The following is a 20,552-nucleotide window of genomic DNA, read 5'->3' on the forward strand; positions in this document are numbered from 1 at the left end:
TTGTATTTTGTTGTTCCTGCTCTCTTTCCTATGTTTTTCATTTTCCCCCATATATGATTTCTTTATTGTTTCTACTTCCATTTTTAGGTCTTGGACTGCTTTGTTCAATTCCTTCACCTGGTTGATTGTGTTTTACTGTATTTCTTTAAGAGATTTATTTGTTTCCTCTTTAAGGGCATCTATCTGTTTGGCTGCATTTTCCTGCATTTCTTTCAGTAACGTTATTTAATCATCTCTAAAGGTCTCTGTTGTCTTCATGAGATGGCATTTTAGGTCAACATCATGCTTTTCAGGTGTGTTGGTTATCCAGGGCTTTCTGTGGTGGGAGAACTTGGTTCTGATAGTGCCAAAAAAAAAATGTCTTCTGTTGCTTCTGTTCTTGCACTTGCCTCTCAACATCTGGTTATCTCTGTCTGGTGTTAACTGGCCTTGGTATCTCTCTCTGGAGCCTGCCTCTTGTGTCCCTGGATACAACAGATCTCCTGGGAGACATACAGACTGTGGGGTGATGAGAAGGGCAGTCATGTCTATCTGCCCTAGCAGAGGCACAGACCAGAAGAGAGATACTGCTGGTGAAGAGGGGAGGGGTACTGTGTCTGCTGGGCTCCTTGGGAGTCCCAGCTAGTGCAGTTATGTGGGTGGTGGTCTCACCTGTTGCCCTGGCTGCTGTAGGTCTCCTGAGAGTCCTACAGACTATGTGATGCTGACTGGGGCAGATTGGGGTACCCTGATCTGCCACAGAGGTGGTACAGACCATAAGGGAGTGTTGTGCTCTGAAGCATTCATGAACTCCAAAAGACTATCAAGGAGCCAGTTCTTTATTTTATTAAGCATTTTATTCATTTACATTTCAAATGATATCCACCTTCCCTGTTTCCCCTCCAACCCCCCCCCCATCCCACCTCTTATTCCCTATGCCTCTATGAGGGTGCTTCTCTACACAGTACCCCACGCCCACCTCACTGCTCTAACATACCCCTGTGCTGGGGCATCAAGCCTTCACAGGACCAAGGACTTCTCCTCCAATTGATGCCAGATAAGGCCATTCTCTGTTACACTAGCAGCTGGAGCTATGGACCCTATCATGTGTACTCTGGAGCACTTAGCTAATAAACTTTCCTTTCCAGACATCCCTGCCTGCAAAAGGTATTTAATCTCAGGTCCACCCTGAGAAGTGGAGTTTAGTTTTATGCATCCACTCTCCTCCATGACAGTAAACTGTTTAGAACCCTGGACTGTCTCTTTTCATCAAGATCCCCCATGGGGAGCCATGAAGAAAGCCTTCACCTACAGAGCTGCAGCCTAATCTCCTATAGAAGGCCTTCCTTTCCTTCCTTTTCCTTTATTTGCTTAACCAGATGGCGAGAGCATAGGCCAACAACCTTGCATCAGTAAAAGGTCAAATTAAAGGGCAAATAACACGAGTTATCTCATTGAAGTGACTGTTTTTTATCTTTTTCAATTAAACTGGCTGCCTTATATCGATTCACATGGTAGGGTTGCTATCCAAGAGCAAAGCAGTTTTTGCAGGTAGCTGAGAAACACCCACAGAACAGTATACAAGTAGGATGATGGAATGAAACAGCTGCTTGGGTACATCTCCTAAGTAGCTCCTTGTGCATCTGGAATGTTATCTTGTATAAGTCATTTATATTATATTATAGAGATTTTCTAAGTACTGCTCTCTCCAACAGAGTATATCTCTTACAGTGCCTTGATACATTGTATACATTTCAGGTTTCAAGATCATTTTACATCCTTTCATCATAGGGGATAATATATTAAGAATGTTATAACAAATCTCTTAGGTTAAATATCTGCTATACAATAAAATTTGAATTAGGAAATGACAGATTTGGTGTCTACACAGAGGCAATTTTCTGGCTCATAGAGAGTGCCTTCCTACTATGGTCTCATGTTGTAGTAGAGATACAAAGGCTCTAAGTGAACTTTAGCTTCTATAAGAAGCTATTTCTGAGGCTACCACTGTTGCTTCCAAATTTCTCTTTTTAATAAAATGACATTGGTTGTCACAATTTGACATATACACCAGAGGGACAAAAGTATTCACAGCATAGATTCCCACTTCAGTCAGTATGTAGTGACAAGATACAAGTTCCTCTCAAGTGGAAATTTCTGATCTAAAATCCCAGTGGTGATTTTTGCATGGTGAGTAGAGGTCATGGCAAGGTCTAGCCTATGCAGAAAGGAATGTCTACTAGTAACATATATCCTAGCATGTTACTAAAGTATCATTTATAGTCATGGGTATTATGTTATAGGATTTCCAACTCCAATAAACCCATATAAAAACATACAATCCTTTTATTATAATTATAAGTTATATGCCTAGATTGGGCAAATCTAATACTATACTAACTTATTCCCCATCTATAAGACCTCTTGATACTTGTGGTTTCTACTGGCAGCATGGTTCTTGTCCATTGTCTTCCTTCATCCTCTCATCCTCTTCTATCTCTCTACCTGCCTCCCACTCTTTAATGCCCAGTCGTACCTTTCCCCTCCACTGCCCAATCACAGGTTCTAGCCTTTATTGGCCAGTTAAAATTGGGGAAAGGTTCACATGAGATCACCTGAGTATGTGATGTACTGCAGGGGCAATCCCTCTTCAGGAAGCAGAATTAATATCAGAATACAGAGTCGGACCAACCCACAACAGTGTTATATATATATACATGGACTTTCTGTAAATGAGCCATTGCATAACTTTTACTAAACAATTCATGAATTGGTATTTGAATGGTTATATTGGCATGCTGAAATGTAGACTTTGTACTGAAGTAAAGAAATATGTCGTATAAAACAGGGGAGGAGACAAAGAACTTCGAATAAAAAAGGAGGCATCATAGAAATTTCAGATAGAAATATTCACAGTATAATTTTAATCAAAGATAGACCAACAAACTGGATAAAATTTCTACATGATTATAGTACAGAATTTCTTTAGTTCACTATTTTATTTCTATCAGTTCAGATGTCTAAAACCAGTGAAATTATCACTTTAAAAGAAGTATTCTCCCAAGTGTTTTTAAGGCCTTCTTAATGTCTTTGTTCCTCAAGCTGTAGATGAAAGGGTTCAGCATGGGGGTGACCACTGTATACATTACTGAGGCCACCACGCCCTTCCCAGAGGAGGAAGTAGCATCAGAACTAAGGTACACACTAAGGCCTGTCCCATAGAATAAAGAAACCACCGATAGATGAGACCCACAGGTAGAAAATGCTTTATATTTTCCATCTGTTGATGGAATTCTCAAAATTGAAGAAAAAATTTTATAGTATGAATAAAGGATCCCTGAGAAAGGGATGAAGCCAAGGACCCATATCACAATATAAAGAAGGATATGATTGATTAGTGTATCTGAGCAGGCTATAGTGAGGGCTTTGGCATATTCACAGTAAAAGTGTTTAATTATCTGATTTGTACAGAAGGACAACCGCAGCATCAATAGACTCTGTATCAGAGAATATGAAAAGCTAATAAACCATGATACAAGAACTAGCAAACCACTTAGTTGAGGATTCATAATGACTGAATAGTGAAGTGGGTGACAGATGGCCACAAATCGGTCATAGGCCATCACGGTGAGGAGAAGTGTGTCCATGCCTCCAAAGAGCATGAAAAAATAAATCTGGGTGATGCATTCTGCATAGGAGATGGACTTGCTCTGTGTTTGGATATTCACCAACATCTTAGGGACAGTTGTAGAGATGAAACCAATGTCAGAAAAGGACAGGTTAGATAGAAAGAAGTACATGGGAGTATGCAGGTGAGAGTCAATGCTGACGGCCAGAATGATGAGAAGATTCCCAAGCACAGCGACCACAAACATGAGCAGAAACAGTCCAAATAGCATGGGTTGATGCTCTGGATATTGGGAAAACCCCAGAAGCAAAAATTCTAAAATATTTGTTTGGTTTTCTGGTTTCATGTTGTTGACAAATAAGCTAGACACCTACTGGAGAGAAAGATTGAGGAACATACACTACAGTCTCTAAGGTCTCTGTCCTTTTATGTGTTGGAATAACTGTACATAAAGCTTTTATTACAATAAAAATTAGGAATCCTGCATTTTCTCATCATTATTAGTTTCTCTACCTTATCTCTACTTAGAACTGCTAACTCTACAAATTTTAAACCACATGAAGACCAGATAACCTCTGGAAGTGTTAGATCAAAGCAGTCAGTTTCTAAAAGTGCTGTAATCCTTTATGATGGATCAACTCTGATTTCCAACTTCACTTCTCAACATTTTTCAGTGGTTACACTAAGTTCTGATCATTCAGAAAGGTCTCTGTGAATATGACCATACCTTCTCTGTATCCATTCCTTTTGAAATCTCATTCTTCTCTTAGACATCTTTATCTTCTTTTTTCTTTTTTGTTTATTTTATTTTATTCTATTGTATTTTATTTTATTTTATTTTGATTCAGGGTTTCTCTGTGTAGTCCTGGCTGTCCTAGAACTCACTCTGCAGACCAGGATGTCCTCGACCTCTGAAATCTGCCTGCGTTTGCCTCCAGAGTGCTGGGATTAAAGGCGTGAACCACCAAGGCCTGGCCATCTTTATCTTCTTAATGCCTGCCTGTTTTGCATATATAATACATTTCTGGTTGATTATCACTCCCATCAGGTCTCAATACAAGGTGATTATTTGATATAGAAGAACAGTTTCACACTGTTTTAACAGCTGAATTAATGAATGAATGAATATATGAACAAATAACTTTCCACCTTTATAACATTTCCACTACAATCTGGGCATCTGTCTGAAGTCTTCAACAAATGTAGCTCTAAAGAAACCTATTATAGAGAGGCAAGAAAAATAAGATAGCAGGAAGGTATTGAAGAAAATGTCTCCATTTATTACCCCAGCCCTTCACAATTCTAGTTCATTCCTTTTCCAGCACAGATACCTACATGTCCCAAAAGGTTATCCTACTTTTCCTAACATTAATATTTTTATATAATCCTACCATGTACCTCCCCTACAGAAGCATCAACAATAATGTTTTCCTGAGTCATCAACATATGGCTCCTGGTTATTTCCTAAATATCTTGCAATTAAAACAAAGGTAATTGGAAGAATAAATATAGAAACTGAATGTTTTACAAAGAATTGACAGTGATGGCTGTGTTTAGAATATAAAAAAATTCTTCTAAACTTTCATCTTTGAAAATACTTAATACTCATTTTCTTCATCCTTTCATTTACAAATAAAATGACCAAACACCCTCCATCTCTGCGTAAAAACCCCTCTTCTTAACTGTAAGGTAAGCAGATACTTAGTCAGGAGCATAATTTTATTTCCTGGGTAATCATGTATTCAAAGACACTGATGCAAAGACCCTCTACAAGTATTTAGTGCACACCATAGGGGATAATACTTGAAGGTATTTTGTGAATTTGGCTTATTTGTGAAATGATTTATAAAATGTTTTCTCACCATCCTTCCCTAGCAGGGAAGATACCACGATAAAAAATGTGGATACTCATTGTACTCCAGATGTTCTGACCTCTGAGATTTCCCCAAATGTGGAAAACTCAACTTAAAAATGGCTTAATTTTTGTTAGTGGGGTACTGCATGCATCTAACTCCTGTTAAATTAAATTAAAAAAAAAAAGACATCTTGGTCTCTAAATCTGTTCTCAGCTTCACACTGCATACCAGAGACAGGAATATGCTGTCTATGGATAAATTCAGGTTTTAGAAACTAATTTCTTTGATAAAATAAGTAGACTCTTTCTTCTTAAAGACAAATTCAAGTAAGCACAACATACAAAAGGAAAGTAGGTATAGAAAGGGAGGCTCGCTTATCAGCAGAAGCCTAAGATAGTCCCAAGCAAGTGAGTGTACAAGAAAAGCCACAAATGCTTGCTCTAGGCTGAGAGAGAATGGAAGCTCTGGCTTTCTTCATTTAGATCATATGATAAAGAAGTAGAAGAGAACAACTTCACTGTAAATTATGTCACCAGGTTCTACAATGTAGAATTCATAGTGATATTTAAGTCCCTCAAGGGTTTTGTCCAGGAGAATCTTTGGGTATCAGAGTGTCATGGTGTAACCTGCAAAAAACCCCATATTATCTCCTCTGTAATCTACCCTCAATAATATAGATGCAAAGTAAATGGTCACTATGAAAATGTAACTTGAAGCAAATATCCTAGTGACTCTACTTTTTCAGCTATTAACCATAAGAGCAACCTCTACATGAAATAAAAGGATTTCCCCTTACCTATGCTGAAGAGTTAATACTCTTCCTACCAACCACTCCATTCTCCATTTCCTTTAACATCTGCTGGACTATACAGGCCATGGGCCAAGTCTTGAATTGTACTTGCTCTAGGAAAATTGATTATGAAAGATATAAAGGTCTGTCCACAAGAAAAAGGCGAAATAACCAAACATGGAGAAAAGAACCTAGATGATTTCTTCTGGGAAAGATATGAGGTATGTTCAGTATTGGTAACTATAAGAGTTATAGGTGTACCCTGGGAGTTGTATCCCTCTGAAGCTTATTATACAAATTGATCAATGGTACATTCATTCCCTGCTTCTCAAGGCCAGAGACTACACAGGAAATAGGCTCTAACATTTCAATTTATTATCCCTGAGAGAAAATTAGTGGACTTATTTATGATTACGCTCTCATGTGTTTCTTCTCTGAAAAAGAGTCACCAAAATTTTCAAAGATCACCTGCTGGTGCTACATGTTAAAACTTTCTGACTTGTACTTTTCTACCGAGGATGAGTAGCAAGGAGTCCCAGAATTCAGTAGGTTTCAAATTATCAGAAATTAGATTCATGTTTATTTCTTTGTTCATATGTGAAGGAGTAGTATAGCTGAGTCATACCGAAGATACACACACACACACATATAATTTATACACATACATATATTTTATATTTATATTTATGTACATGTGCATATATACATATATATGCACACGTACATAAATTTATCTATATATGTGTACATATGTATATATTTGATTTTTTTTTACATTCTCATCATTGATTTCTAGAGTGGCTGTACCAATTTGCATTCTCATCAGCAATGAATAAAGAGTCTCCTTTTCTTTGAACTTCACCACCCTTTATTGTCAGTTGTTTGGTTGATCTTAATCATTCTGACTGGGGTGAAAAAGAATGTAACAGGTTTTTAAATTTTTTTTATTTTTTATTTTTATTTGACTTTCCCTAATTGCTAAGGATGTCCAGTTTTTGGCTGTATTTTTTTAATTAGATATTTTCTTCATTTACATTTCAAATGCTATCCTGAAAGTCCCCTATACCCTCCCCCCACCCTGCTCCCCAACCCACCCACTCCTGCTTCCTCACCCTGGCATTCTCCTCTACTGGAACATATAGTCTTCTCAAGACCAAAGGCCTCTCTTCCCATTGATGGCCTACTAGGCCATCCTCTGCTACATAAGCAGCTAGAGACACGGGCTCTGGGAGGTACTAGTTAGTTCATATTATTGTTCCACCTATAGGGTTGCAGACCCCTTCAGCTCCTTGAGTACTTTCTCTAGTTCCTCCATTGGGGGCCCTGTGTTCCATCCAATGGATGGCTATGAGCATCCACTTCTTTATTTGCCAGCCACTGGCATAGCCTCACACGAGACAGCTATATCAGGCTCCTGTCAGGAAAATCTTGCTGACATATGCAATAGTGTCTGGGTTTGATGGTTATTTATGGGATGGATCCCCTCGTGGGGAGTCTCTGGATAGTCATTCCTTCTGTCTCTGCTCCGAACTTTGTCTCTGGAACTTCTTCCATGGGTATTTTGTTCCCCATTCTAAGAAGGAACGAAGTATCCACACTTTGGTCTTCCTACTTGAGTTTCATGTGTTTTGCAAATTGTGTCAGGTATTCTAAGTTTCTGGGCTAATAGCCACTTATCAGTGAGTGCATATCACGTGTGTTCTTTTGTGATTGGGTTACCTCACTCCGGATGATATCCTCCAGATTCATCCATTTGCCTAAGAATTTCATAAATTCGTTGTTTTTAATAGCTGAGTAGTACTCCATTGTGTAAATGTACCATATTTTCTGTATCCATTCCTCTGTTGAGGTTCTTTCTGGCTTATGTCTATTATAAATAAGGCTGCTATGAACATAGTGGAGCATGTGTCCTTATTACCAGTTGGAACATCTGGATATATGCCCAGGAGAGGTATTGCTGTATCTTCTGGTAGTACTATGTCCAATTTTCTGAGGAACTGCCAGAGTGATTGCCAGAGTGGTTGTACCAGCTTGCAATCCCACCAGCATCCTTCCCAATCTCTTGGTGGCCTTTTTGTCTCATTGACAGTGTCTTTTGCCTTATAGAAGCTTTGCAATTTTATGAGGTCCCATTTGTTGATTCTTGATCTTATAGCACCAGCCATTGCTGTTCTGTTTAGGGAATTTCCCCCTGTGCCCATATCTTTGAGGCTTTTCCCCACTTTCTTCTCTATAAGTTTCAGTGTCTCTGGTTTTATTTGGAGTTCCTTTTTGGCTGTATTTTTTAGCCATTTTGATTTCTTCTGTTGATCTCTGTTTATACTACTAGCCCAGTTTTAGTCAGGTCTGGTCATTTGTGTCCTTGACTTTTTTTGTAGTTCTTTGTATATTATGAATATTAATCCTCTGCCAAGGTGTATATTTGGCAAAGATTTGGTACTATTTTGAGGGGTTCTTTACTATATTGCTAAGGTCCAACCCCAGTGATGGCCAGATCCCACAGTGGAGGTAAGGAGTCAGTGAGAAAGAAGTGAGTCAGATAAAGTGGTGGCAGGTCTCTTGCAGCCTGGCTGACTGTCAGGGGGCTTATTATTTATACAGAACTCAGCAAGCAGGGATAAACAACCTGTTCTAAAACATAGATCATACCATTTTGTCCCTGGACCTGTGTTTTAACTTCCACTTGGTCTTAAGTTTATTCATCATGATAAACTGTGACTGAACTGAGTTATCTCTCACAATCATTTCCCCCCATCAACCCCAGAACTCAAAATTTAAGAATCTTGTGACTTCAAGGGCACTGGACAGAAACAAAATCTCCAAGCCAACCTGGGCAGATTGCAATGTTCCCAGCAGTGTATTATCAACTTTTAATGTTCAGAGATCCAATTGTCATTAGACCTAAGAAAAATCTTCAGGTCAAAGCTGCTCCAATTATTATTAAATTTCTGGCATACATTATATATCTTTTTATGTATAATGTCTAATCTTTAATTTATGTATAAGTCTAATGTTGGCACTCTATTGTTCCTTGGTTATAGTTTATTACAGTGACATTCACAAACTAAGTTTGCTAGTAAGGTAAAGTCCTCTTTAAAAAAATTCAACACTTTGGTAGCCCTTTTACTCTTTGGTTCAACATGTTTTTTATATTTTAAATTATTTTTATTTTCATTCCAGTAATTTCTTCTCCCTTCCTGGTCCCCACAACCACAGTTCCTCACCCTATTCCTCTTCCTCATTGCCTCACAGAAGGTGCCTCCCCCCAGGCTTCACTCTTCCCTGGGGCCTCAAGTCTCCAGACTGTTAAGCACATCTTCTCCCGCTGAGGCCAGAGCAGGCAGACCTCTGCTACATATGTGCCAGGGACCTCAGACCCTGATTGGTCTCCCTGGGAGCTCCCTAGGGCCTGGGTTAGTTGAGACTGTTGGTCTTCCTATAGAATGCTTTCCCTTTAAGCTTCTTCAATCTATCCCCTAAATTAACCATAGGGGTCCCTGACTTCAGGCCAATGATTGGGTGTAAGTATCTGCTTCTGTGTCAGTCAATTGCTGGTAGGGCCTCTCAGAGGTCAGCCATACCAGGTTCCATATGTAAGTACATCATAGTATAATAGTGTCAGGCTTTGGTGTCTTCCACATTGAATACCAAGTTGAGCCAGTCATTAGAGTGCCATTCCTTCAGTAGCTGCTCCATTTTTGTCTCTACAGTTCTTTTAGACAGGAACAATTTTGGGTCAGAAAACTTGACTGTGTGTTTGTGACCATGTCCCTCTACTTGAGGCCCTGTCAATCGACTGTTGGTTGACTTTTTGAGTTCCCTTTCCCTAAATGTTGGGCATTTTGGCTAAGGTCACCCCCAATGAGTCCTGAGAGTGTCTCACCTCCCAGGTCTCTCATCTCTGGTACATTCTAGAGGGTCTTCCCACTTCCCACTCCCTGAGACTGCTTAATTCCATTTATTTTCTTGGTCCTCTGGGCTTCTCTCCTGTTGCCTGCCCAATCCTGTTCCTCTTTTCCTCTCTACATTTTTTTTGTACCCAGGTCTTTCCCCCCTCCCCCTGCTTGTTTCTTTTCTTCCCCCTTCTAAGTGGAATTGAAGCATCCCCACGTGGGCATTTCTACTTGTTATACTTCTTGCAGTCTGCAGGTTGGATCCTAGGTACCCTGTACTTTTTGGCTAATATCCATTTACTAGTAAGAGTTATACCAAGATATTTTATATTATTTGTGAGTATTGTGAAAGGTGTTGTTTTACTAATTTCTTTCTTCTCCTGTTTTTCATTTGTATAAAGGAAGGCTACTGATTTGAGTTAATGTTATATCCTGCCATTTGCTAAAGTTGTTTATCAGCTGTAGGAGTTCTCTGGTAGAATTTGGAGGGGCGTTTGTGTGTACTATCATATCATCTACAAATAGTGATACTTTGACTTATTTCTTTCCAATTTGTGTCCTCTTGATCTCCTTTTGTTGTCTAATTGCTTTAGCTAGAACTTGAGTACCATATTAAGTAGATAGGGAGAGAATGAGCAACCTTGTCTTGTCCTGGATTTTAGTGGGATTGCTTCAAATATCTCTTCATTTAATTTGATGTTGGCTGTTGGATTGCTATATATTGCTTTTACTATGTTTTATTATGCTTAGGTATATGCCATGAATTCCTGATCTCTCCAAGACTTTTAACATGAAGTCTAGAAAATATCTGTCTAGAAAATCATCCATTCCATGTAGATTTTCAAGTTCTGTAGGGTATAGGCTTTTGTAGTAGATTTTGATTTTTTTTTTTTTTTTGGAATTTCCTCTGTTTGTTATGTCTATTTCCACCTCTGATTTTGTTAATTTGGATATTGTCTCTTTGCCCTTTAGTTAGTTTGGCTAAGGGTTTGTCTATCTTGTTGATTTTGTCAAAGAACCAGCTCTTGGTTTTGTTGAATCTTCATATCATTCTCTTTGTTTCTAACTGGTTGATTTCAGCCCTGAGTTAGACTCTTCTTGGGTTTGTTTTCTTTTTCTCTTCTAGAGCTTTCAGGTGTGCTTTTAAATTGCTAGTACAGGATCTCTCCAATTTCTTGGAAGCAGGTAGAGCTCTGTGATCATGGTTAGAGCCTGTCTCCTTGGAGTCAGGATGTGCCTCCTGTGTCCCTGATTACTGTTTCAACTCCTGGGAGGCACTCAGGCAGTAGGGTGTGGGCAGGTATGGAGGCATTGATCTGGCCCTGGTCAGAAGGGCATGTTTTAATACTTCATTCTTTTATCATTTTCCCCATACCATTCTTAGTCTATATGCATAAGGCTTTATGTAGGGTAGAGATAACTACAGACAGTCTAACTTTGTTGCAGTATCTTTTCATCAGGAGGCATATTATATGAGGCCTCCAATCTTATATGCTTCATAATTACCTGAACATATAGTATGAAGAGACCTCTGCCAAATCCTTTAGACTGTCAAGTCTTGTTTACCCTTTTGAGTTTACTCTTTTCAGGTTATCTTGCTCCTGAGTAAGTGCAGGGGTAGATGTTCTAAGAGTATCTTGAGATGGAGCCTCATATGGAGATCTCTGGTATTTTCATGGGTGCAAGGAAGACCTTCAAGTAGGGCTAGATAAGGATATCTTTCTAAAAAAGGGAGGGGTCGTTTGGTCAGGACTTTCCTGAGACAGCTTAGAAGCAGTATTCCTAAGAGAAGGCATAAATAATTCATAAGAAATTTTCCATTAACCCATGCTCAAGTTGTACAACCATTAAAAGCCACCCTAAGCACGCAGCATGTGGAGATCAAGTCCAAAAGTGAAAGAAGTCTCCGTGGTGATTGCATCATGCAGCCCAGCTTTGCTGTATGTTTGTTAAGCAGCTCTGCTGTCTTTATAACTTTTGCTGTTCCCATTAGATATGGCTATGCCACTATTGATTGTTTCTTTCATTTCACAGAACGTTTTTAGTTCTATGACGCTCCACTGGTCAACTATTGCTCTTAACTCTTGAGCAAATTAAGTTCTATTCAGAAAGTCCTTTCCAGTACCTCTGTCTTATAAGGTACTATTAACATTTTTTTCTAGCTATTTTAGCATTTCCAGTTTCAAGTTGAAATCTTTGACTTATTTATCTGATTTTTGTGCAGGGCAATAAGATATGATTCTAATTTAATTCTTATGAAAGTGGACATCCAATTTTCCCAGTACTATTTCTTGAACATGTAATCTCCTTTACAATATATATATATTGACTTTACCAAGTATCAGATCAGTAGTTTCATATACTCATGTTTGGGCCTACTTTAGTCTACTTGTAGATTACCTGCTTTTATGCATATCTCATATTGTTTGTTTGTTTGTTTGTTTGTTTTTTACACTCCAGATTTTATTTCCCTCCCAGTCCACCCTCCAACTGTTCCACATTCTCTATATATAACTCCTTCCCTCCTTCCCCTGTCTCCATAAGGATGTCCCCACCCTCTCACCCTCCATCCCACCAAACCTCTAAACTCCCTGGGGCCTCCAGTCTCTTGAGGGTTAGGTACATCTTCTCTGACTGAATCCAGACCCAGCAGACATCTCCTCTATATGGGGGCCTCATATCAGACAGTATATCCTGTCTGGTTGGAGGTCCAGTGTCTGAGAGATCTCAGGTGTCCAGGTTAATTGAGACTGCTGGTCCTCCTACAGGGTGGCCATCCTCCTCAGCTTCTTCTAGCATTTCCCTGATTCAACCACAGTGGTCAGTAGCTTTTGTCTATTGGTTGGATGCAAATGTCTGCATCTGACTCTTTCAGCTGCTTGTTGGGTCTCTTTTTGTGAGTGCTCCATAGCCTCAGTAATAGTGTCAGGCCTTGGGACTTCCCCTTGAGCTGGATACAACTTTGGGCCTGTTGCTGGACCTTCTTTTCCTCAGGCTTCTCTCCATTTCCATCCCTGTAATTCCTTCAGACAGAAACAATTATGGGTCAGAGTTGTGACTGTGGGATAGCAACCCCACCCCTCACTTGATGCCCTGTCTTTCTGCTGGAAGTTGGCTCTATAAGTTCCTTCTCCCTATCATCTAGGGCTCCTCCCTTTGAGTTCTGAGACTCTCTTACCTCCTAGGTCTCTGGTGCATTCTGGAGGGTCCCCACCACAACCTCCTACCTTCTGAGGTTGCCTGTTTCCATTCTTTCTGCTGGCTTTCAGGACTTTAATCATTATCACCTGCCCAATACCAGAACATGTTTCTTTTTTCCCCCCTCCCCATCCACTTTCCCTCCCAGGTTCCTCCCCCCCCCCTCTGATTGCTTTCTTCTGTTCCAAGTGGGACTGAGGCATCCACACTAGGGCACCTCAGCTTGTTGACCTTTGTGAGTTCTGTGGACTGTATCTTGGGCATTCTGTACTTTTTTTCTTGGCTAATATCCACTTATTAGTGAGTATATACCATACATGTCCTTTTGAGTCTGAGTTACCTCACTCTGGATATTTTCTAGTTCCACCCATTTGCCTGCAAAACTCAGGATGTCCTCATTCCTAATAGCTGAGTAGTATTCCATTGTGTAAATGAACCACATTTTCTGTATCCAGAAACAGATTCTTCTATTGTTGGTCATCTGGGTTGTTTCCAGCTTCTGGCTATCACAAACTAGGCTACTATGAACTTAGTGGAAGACATGCCCCTGTGGCATAGTAGGACATATTTTGGATATATTCCCAAGAGTGGTATTGCTGGGTCTTCAGATAGATCTATTTCCAATTTTCTGAGGAACCTCAAGATTGCTTTCCAGAGTGCTTGTACCAGTTTGCAATCCCACCAGGAATGGAGGAGTGTTCCTCTTTCACCACATCCTCTCCAACATGTGTTGTCATGTGTGGTTTTGATCTTAGCCATACTGATTGGTGTAAGGTGAAATCTCAGGGTCTTTTTGATTTGCATTTCTCTGATCACTAAGGACCTTGAACATTTTTTTAGGTGCTTCTCAGCCATTCAAGATTCCTCTGTTGTGAATTTTCTGTTTAGCTCTATGCCCCACTTTTTGATTGGGTTGTTTGGTTTTCAGTTGTTATCTTCTTGTATCTTTATGTATTTGGACATTAGAGCTTTATCGGATACGGGGTTAGTGAAGATTTTTTTTTCCCAATCTATAGGTGTTGATTTATCTTATTAACTATGTCCTTTGCCTTACAGAAGTTTTCCTGATTCATGAGGTCCCATTTATCAGTGTGAGCCATTGGAGTTCTGTTTAGGAAACTCCCCCCTGTGCCAATGAGTTAAAGGCTATTTCCCACTTTCTCTTCTATTAGATTCAGTGTACCTGGTTTTATGTTGAGGTCCTTGATCCACTTGGACTTGAGCTTTCTGCAAGGTGACAAATATGGGTCTACTTTTATTTTTCTACATACAGACAGCCAATTAGATCAGCACCATTTGTTGAAGATGCTTTCTATTTTACATTGTATATGTTTGGCTTCTTTGTCAAAGATAAAGTGTCTGTAAGTGTGTGCTTTTTTTCTGGATCTTCAATTCTATTCCATTGCTCAATGTGTCTGTCTCTGTATCAATGTCATGCAGTATTTATCACTATTGCTCAATAGTAAAGCTTGAGGTCAGGGATGGTGATTCCTCCAGCTGTTCTTTTATTGTTAAGAATTGTTTTTGCAATATTCTATCCAGGGTCTCTCTGAGGCAGGTCCGTGCAGAAGAGTGCAGGCCACAGAAGCAACAGATCTTCTTGGACATGGTCCATAGGGCCTTCATCCTCAGTCAGGAGGTGGAGCTGATCCTTGTCCTTGGTGCACCTTCCCTGCCAAAGGAGTACTCTGACCCCGGGACTCAGGTGAGATTGCCCTTTTCTTTTCTTTTCTTTCTTTCTTTTTTTTTTATTAGACATTTTCTTTATTTACATTTCAAATGTTATCACCTTTCCTAGTTTCCCCTCCTTTCTTATTCTCTCCCAATTCCTCCTGCTCCCCAACCCACCTACTCCAGTTTCCTGGTGCAGGCATTCCCCTATACTGTGGCATAGAACCTACATAGGACCAAGGTCCTCTCCTCTCATTGATGACCGACAAGGCCATCCTCTGCTACATGGCAGCTAGAGCCATGAGTCCCTCCGTGTGTTTTCTTTGATTGGTGGTTTAGTCCCAGGAAGCTCTGGGGTTATATTGTTGTTCTTTCTAGGGGGCTGCAAACCCCTTCAGCTCCTTAGGTACTTTTTCTAGCTCCTTCTTTGGGACCCTGTGCTCAGTCTAATGGATGACTGTGAGCATCCACTTCTGTATTAGTCAAGTACTGGCAGAGCCTCTCAGGAGACAGCTATATCAGGCTCCTGTCAGCAAGCTCTTGTAGGCATCTGAAAGAGTTTCTGGGTTTGGTGGTTGTTTATGGGATGGATCCCCAGGTGGGGCAGTTTCTGGATGGTCATTTCTTCAGTCTCTGCTCCACACTTTGTCTCTGTAACCCCTTCCCTGGGTATTTTGTTCCCCATTCTAAGGAGGGATGAAATATCCAGACTTTGGTCTTCCTTCTTGAGTTTCATGTGTTTTGCAGATTGTATCTTGGGTATTCTGAGCTTCTGGGCTAATATCCTCTTATCAGTGAGTGCATATCATGTATGACCTATTGTGATGCAGTTACCTCACTTAGGATGATTTCCTCCAGATCCATCCATTTGCCTAAGAATTTTATGAATTCATTGTTTTTAATAGCTGAGTAGAATTACATTATGTAAATGTACTACATTTTCTGTATCTATTACTCTGTTGAGGAACATCTGGGTTATTTCCAGCTCCTGACTATTATAAATAAGGCTGCTATGAATATAGTGGACCATGTGTCTTTATTACAAGTTGGAGCATCTTCTGGGTATATGCCCAGGAGTGGTATTGCTGGCTTGTTATTAAACGCGTTCTCACGCCCGGCCAGGAAGAACACAGCAAACCAGAATCTTCTGCGGCAAAACTTTATTGCTTACATCTTCAGGAGCAAGAGTGTAAGAAGCAAGAGAGCGAGAAAACGAAACCCCGTCCCTATTAAGGAGAATTATCCTTCGCCTAGGACGTGTCACTCCCTGATTGGCTGCAGCCCATCAGCCGAGTTGACGTCACGGGGAAGGCAGAGCACATGGAGTGGAGAACCACCCTCGGCACATGCGCAGATTATTTGTTTACCACTTAGAACACAGCTGTCAGCGCCATCTTGTAACGGCGAATGTGGGCGCGGCTCCCAACATCTCCCCCTTTCCTTTTAATAAGAGCAAATAGGCCACCCATATTAATGAGAGTGGAGATAGAGGTCAAATCCCCAGTGTGTAGGTAAAGGAGCCATGTACAGGATTAGCTCTTAGGCTCACAGGCTTTTACCCAGAGCAACCCTGACCTGCTCCTGTGTCGTTTTGCCTGGAGAGAAGGACACTTGGACACTCAACCTTCTTGAAAGATGACATGTCTCCCTAGAATAGGCTCATATATGCCGCAGAGCCTTTCTACTGCAGTGCTTAGCCGTGCAACTCTCTCGGGCTGCTGAAGCACACTCACTCTATCCCGTGCAATGAGACTAGCCTCATGGGATATAAGAGCTGAGTGGCCAGCGACCTATTGCCTAAGCATAGATATATCAGGGGAAGCTCCATGTTCTAGTCCTGCAAGCACCTGGGCAATAACCACCTTGTCTCTCCTAGTTTGGGCCTTAAGCTTACAGACCAATCAAAGAAGCAACACTAATCCACAGCAAAGTGTATCTCCAAATAATATCAATCCCACCCATTCTTTAAAGAAGGAAAATGCTGAGGAGATCCAATTGGGTAATCCTTTGGTCAGGGACAGGTCCAAGCGCGTGGAGTTGACCTGAAGTCTCAATTCCCGAAGGATCTGTTCAAATTCAGCCATCCAATTCTGTAACATATACTGAAAAAGACTTTTTGACAAATTAGCTGTCCTAGTAAATTTCTCATACTGAATGGAAGTAACACACAATCTCGGAAACTTTTGTTTACACCCCAGCTGAGCTATTTGCCATAATACATCTAGTTGTATCTGGACAAGATCTATGAGTTGATTAACCAGCATGAGACCTCTCTGTATCTTGACATTAGCTGAGGCCTGTTTATCTATGACTGTAGTCACTGAGGCTGACAAAGTGTTAATGGTGTCAGTCGTCTGGACCTGTCCAGACAGAGCCAAGGCTGTCTGAATTAAGGCCAAACCCAGTTCCCAGTTAGTGGTAAAAAAGCAGGAGAATACTTGAGCATTATACATCACCGTCATTGGGAGTGGAAATATCGACATTATCCCCCAACGCTGCTCTCTCTTTATTATTGACGCCCTGGACATCACCAAGACGAGGGACATCAGTATTCCCTTGGTCAGTCTGGATTTTTCGGGTGAGTCTTTCTGGTATCCAAAATGGGTTGTCTTCATTCTGTGGGAAAACACAGACCGCTCCCCTGGATCTTATCAAAATAGGATCCGGGCCATACCATTTATTATCAAGGACATTTTTCCATTTAACCATCTCATTGGGCCTATCTGGCTCTGTACAATGACGTTCAGCCGCAGTATGGCCATGAGCATCAATATTTAAAAAATTGAGTGTAAAGAGTGCCAAAGACACAGACACTCTTGGTGCTCGGGGTAAAATCTCTTCAATTCCCCTCTTTTGCTTTATAAGATAGGCTTTGAGGGTGCGATGCGCACGCTCAACAATACCCTGTCCTTGAGGGTTGTATGGAAGTCCAGTCAGGTGGGTCACATCCATCTGACGGCAGAACTGTTGGAATTTTTGAGACGTATAAGCTGGTCCATTATCAGTCTTAAGGAGTCTGGGTTTCCCCCAAGCACTTTATGCCTCAAGGCAATGTTGAATCACATGTGAGGCTTTTTCTCCGGTTAACGGAGAGGCAAACATGATGCCAGAACATGTGTCAATGGACACATGGAGATATTGAAGTTTTCCAAAGGAAGAAACATGTGTAACATCCATTTGCCAGACCTGTAGAGGTCGAATACCGCGTGGGTTAATTCCCACATGAGGAACTGGCAAGAACTCACAGCAGCTTTGACATTGAGTAACAATGTCACGGGCTTCTTTTCTTGTCAAGGAGAAACGATTGCGTAATGTTTTAGCCGTTACATGAAAATTGTTATGAAAATTTCTTGTAGCCTCTACCGGGGATGATAGGGCAGCAGCCACCACTTTAGTGGCCTTATCTGCCAAATCATTTCCCAGAGCCATGGGGCCAGGTAGGCCTGAATGGGCTCTAACATGAGTAATATAAACAGGAAATCTTCTAGATAACAAAACTAATTGTATCTGCTGAAAAATATTGGCAACTCTACTGGAAGGCTTAATCACTCCAGCCACTTCTAAAAGATTTACTGCATTAACCACATAACAGGAATCTGACACAATATTAAGGGGTTCTAAAAAGGTTTTTAAAACTTCTAAAACCACTAAACATTCTACCACTTGAGGTGAATTTTCATTATATTGTTTGGATACCACTTTACCATTAGCCACTAGGCACCTATGCCAGTTTTTGATCCATCAGTATATACCACAATCCCATTTTTAAGTGGGTTTCTTACTGTTATTTGTGGAAACACAACAGATTGATTTTGGGCAAACTGTAAGATTGGATGCTTTGGATAATGGTTATCTATTTTTCCTGAAAAGGAGGTAACTAAAACTGCCCAATCATTAGATGTGGCTGCCAAGGTTTGAACCTGTGCAGCGGTATAAGGTACAATTAAAAGATATGGACTTCGCCCAAAGTGGGTGATTGCTGCTTTTAGACCTTTAAGGGCAAGCTGTGCAATTGCATCAGGATACCAATCTATTATTTTAGCTGGGGATACGTTTGGATGGATCCACAACAATGGCCCATTCTGCCACAAAACTGCAGTTGGCAATTGTGCTGTCTTAAAGACACACAAACTGAAAGGCTGCGAATCCTCAATACGTTGTAATTGTGCATTCTGTAAGGCTTTTTCCACTTTTTGTAAGGCCTGGTTAGCAGCTAGAGTAAGAGTCCTAGGGGAGGAGATATGAGGATCTCCTTCTAAAATACCAAACAAAGGCCTTAACTCAGCGGAAGGAATCTTTAAAAAAGGTCTGAGCCAATTAATATCTCTCAACAGCTTTTGAAAATCATTTAAGGTATGGAGGTGATCTCTTCTTATCTCTACCTTTTGGGGCACAATCTTATCTGGGGACACCACAGAGCCCAAGAATTGTCCTGTATCAGAAATTTGGACCTTTTCTGTGGCTATCTGTAAACCCCACTGACTTAAAGTTTTAAGTAGAAAAGGATATGCCTTTTGTAGCATGGTAAGGTCTTTATGGCACAGGAGGATGTCATCCATGTAAAGGAGCAAAATTAAAGAGGGGAATTGTTCCCTCACTGGCAAAAGAGCTTCTTGCACATAAAGTTGGCACATTGTAGGACTATTGGACATTCCCTGTGGTAAGACCTTCCATTGATACCTCTTATCAGGTTCCATGTGATTAATAGAGGGGATGGTAAAGGCAAATCTGGGCCTATCCCTTGGACACAAAGGTATAGAAAAGAAACAATCTTTAATATCTATAATAATTAAATTCCAGCCACGTGGTAAGGCGGAAAGTACAGGGAGACCCCTCTGTACTGGGCCAAATAAGTTCATTTGCTCATTAATGGCTCTGAGGTCATGGAGCAGTCTCCACTTTCCTGACTTTTTCTTAATTACAAAAATTGGAGTATTCCAAGGTGAGGTAGATGGCTCAATATGGCCTAGTTTTAATTGTTCCTCTACCAGTTGAATCACAGCTTCCAGTTTTTCAGAGGATAGGGGCCATTGAGGAACCCACACTGGATTCTCCGTTTTCCATGGTATGGGCCGTGCTGCCCCAATGGCCGCTATGGAAAACCCAGACCCTGTCTGTCTTGGTTTCCATTAGGTAAGATAGGCTCTATCCTTCCCTGTTCTTGATGTCCTAACCCTTTTTCTTCTTTATAACCCATCTTTGCCATGATATTTTTTGCTTTAGTTGAATACCCTCCCGATGGGGCGTTTTCATTGGACAAAATAAGGCCCAAATGCTGCATAATATCCCTTCCCCAGAGGTTAACCGGGAGTGGGAGCACATAAGGTATGAATTTTCCTTGCTGTCCTTCAGAGGATTCCCACGTCAAGGCAACGGAGCTTATAGTGGGACATGATTGATATCCTAGGCCCTGTAATGAATGAGATGACTTTGTGGTGGGCCATGCTTTGGGCCACCAATGTGTAGAGATTATACTTTTATCTGCTCCGGTATCAAGGATGCCTTCAAACTCTTTTCCATTAATCTTAAGGCGGAGC

At 40.7% G+C, this 20,552-nt stretch overlaps 1 protein-coding gene across 1 annotated transcript; it reads right to left on the minus strand.

Annotated features, from left to right (window-relative positions):
* Nucleotides 1-3,017: 3,017 nt before the first annotated feature.
* Nucleotides 3,018-3,953, minus strand: Olfr870 (olfactory receptor 870). Its single transcript, NM_146904.1, has one exon. It carries the CDS (start codon nt 3,951-3,953, stop codon nt 3,018-3,020), a length of 936 nt encoding a protein of 311 aa, NP_667115.1.
* Nucleotides 3,954-20,552: the final 16,599 nt, after the last annotated feature.

Source organism: Mus musculus, chromosome 9 (assembly GCF_000001635.26).
Source record: "Mus musculus strain C57BL/6J chromosome 9, GRCm38.p6 C57BL/6J".
Taxonomy (NCBI): Eukaryota; Metazoa; Chordata; class Mammalia; order Rodentia; family Muridae; genus Mus; species Mus musculus.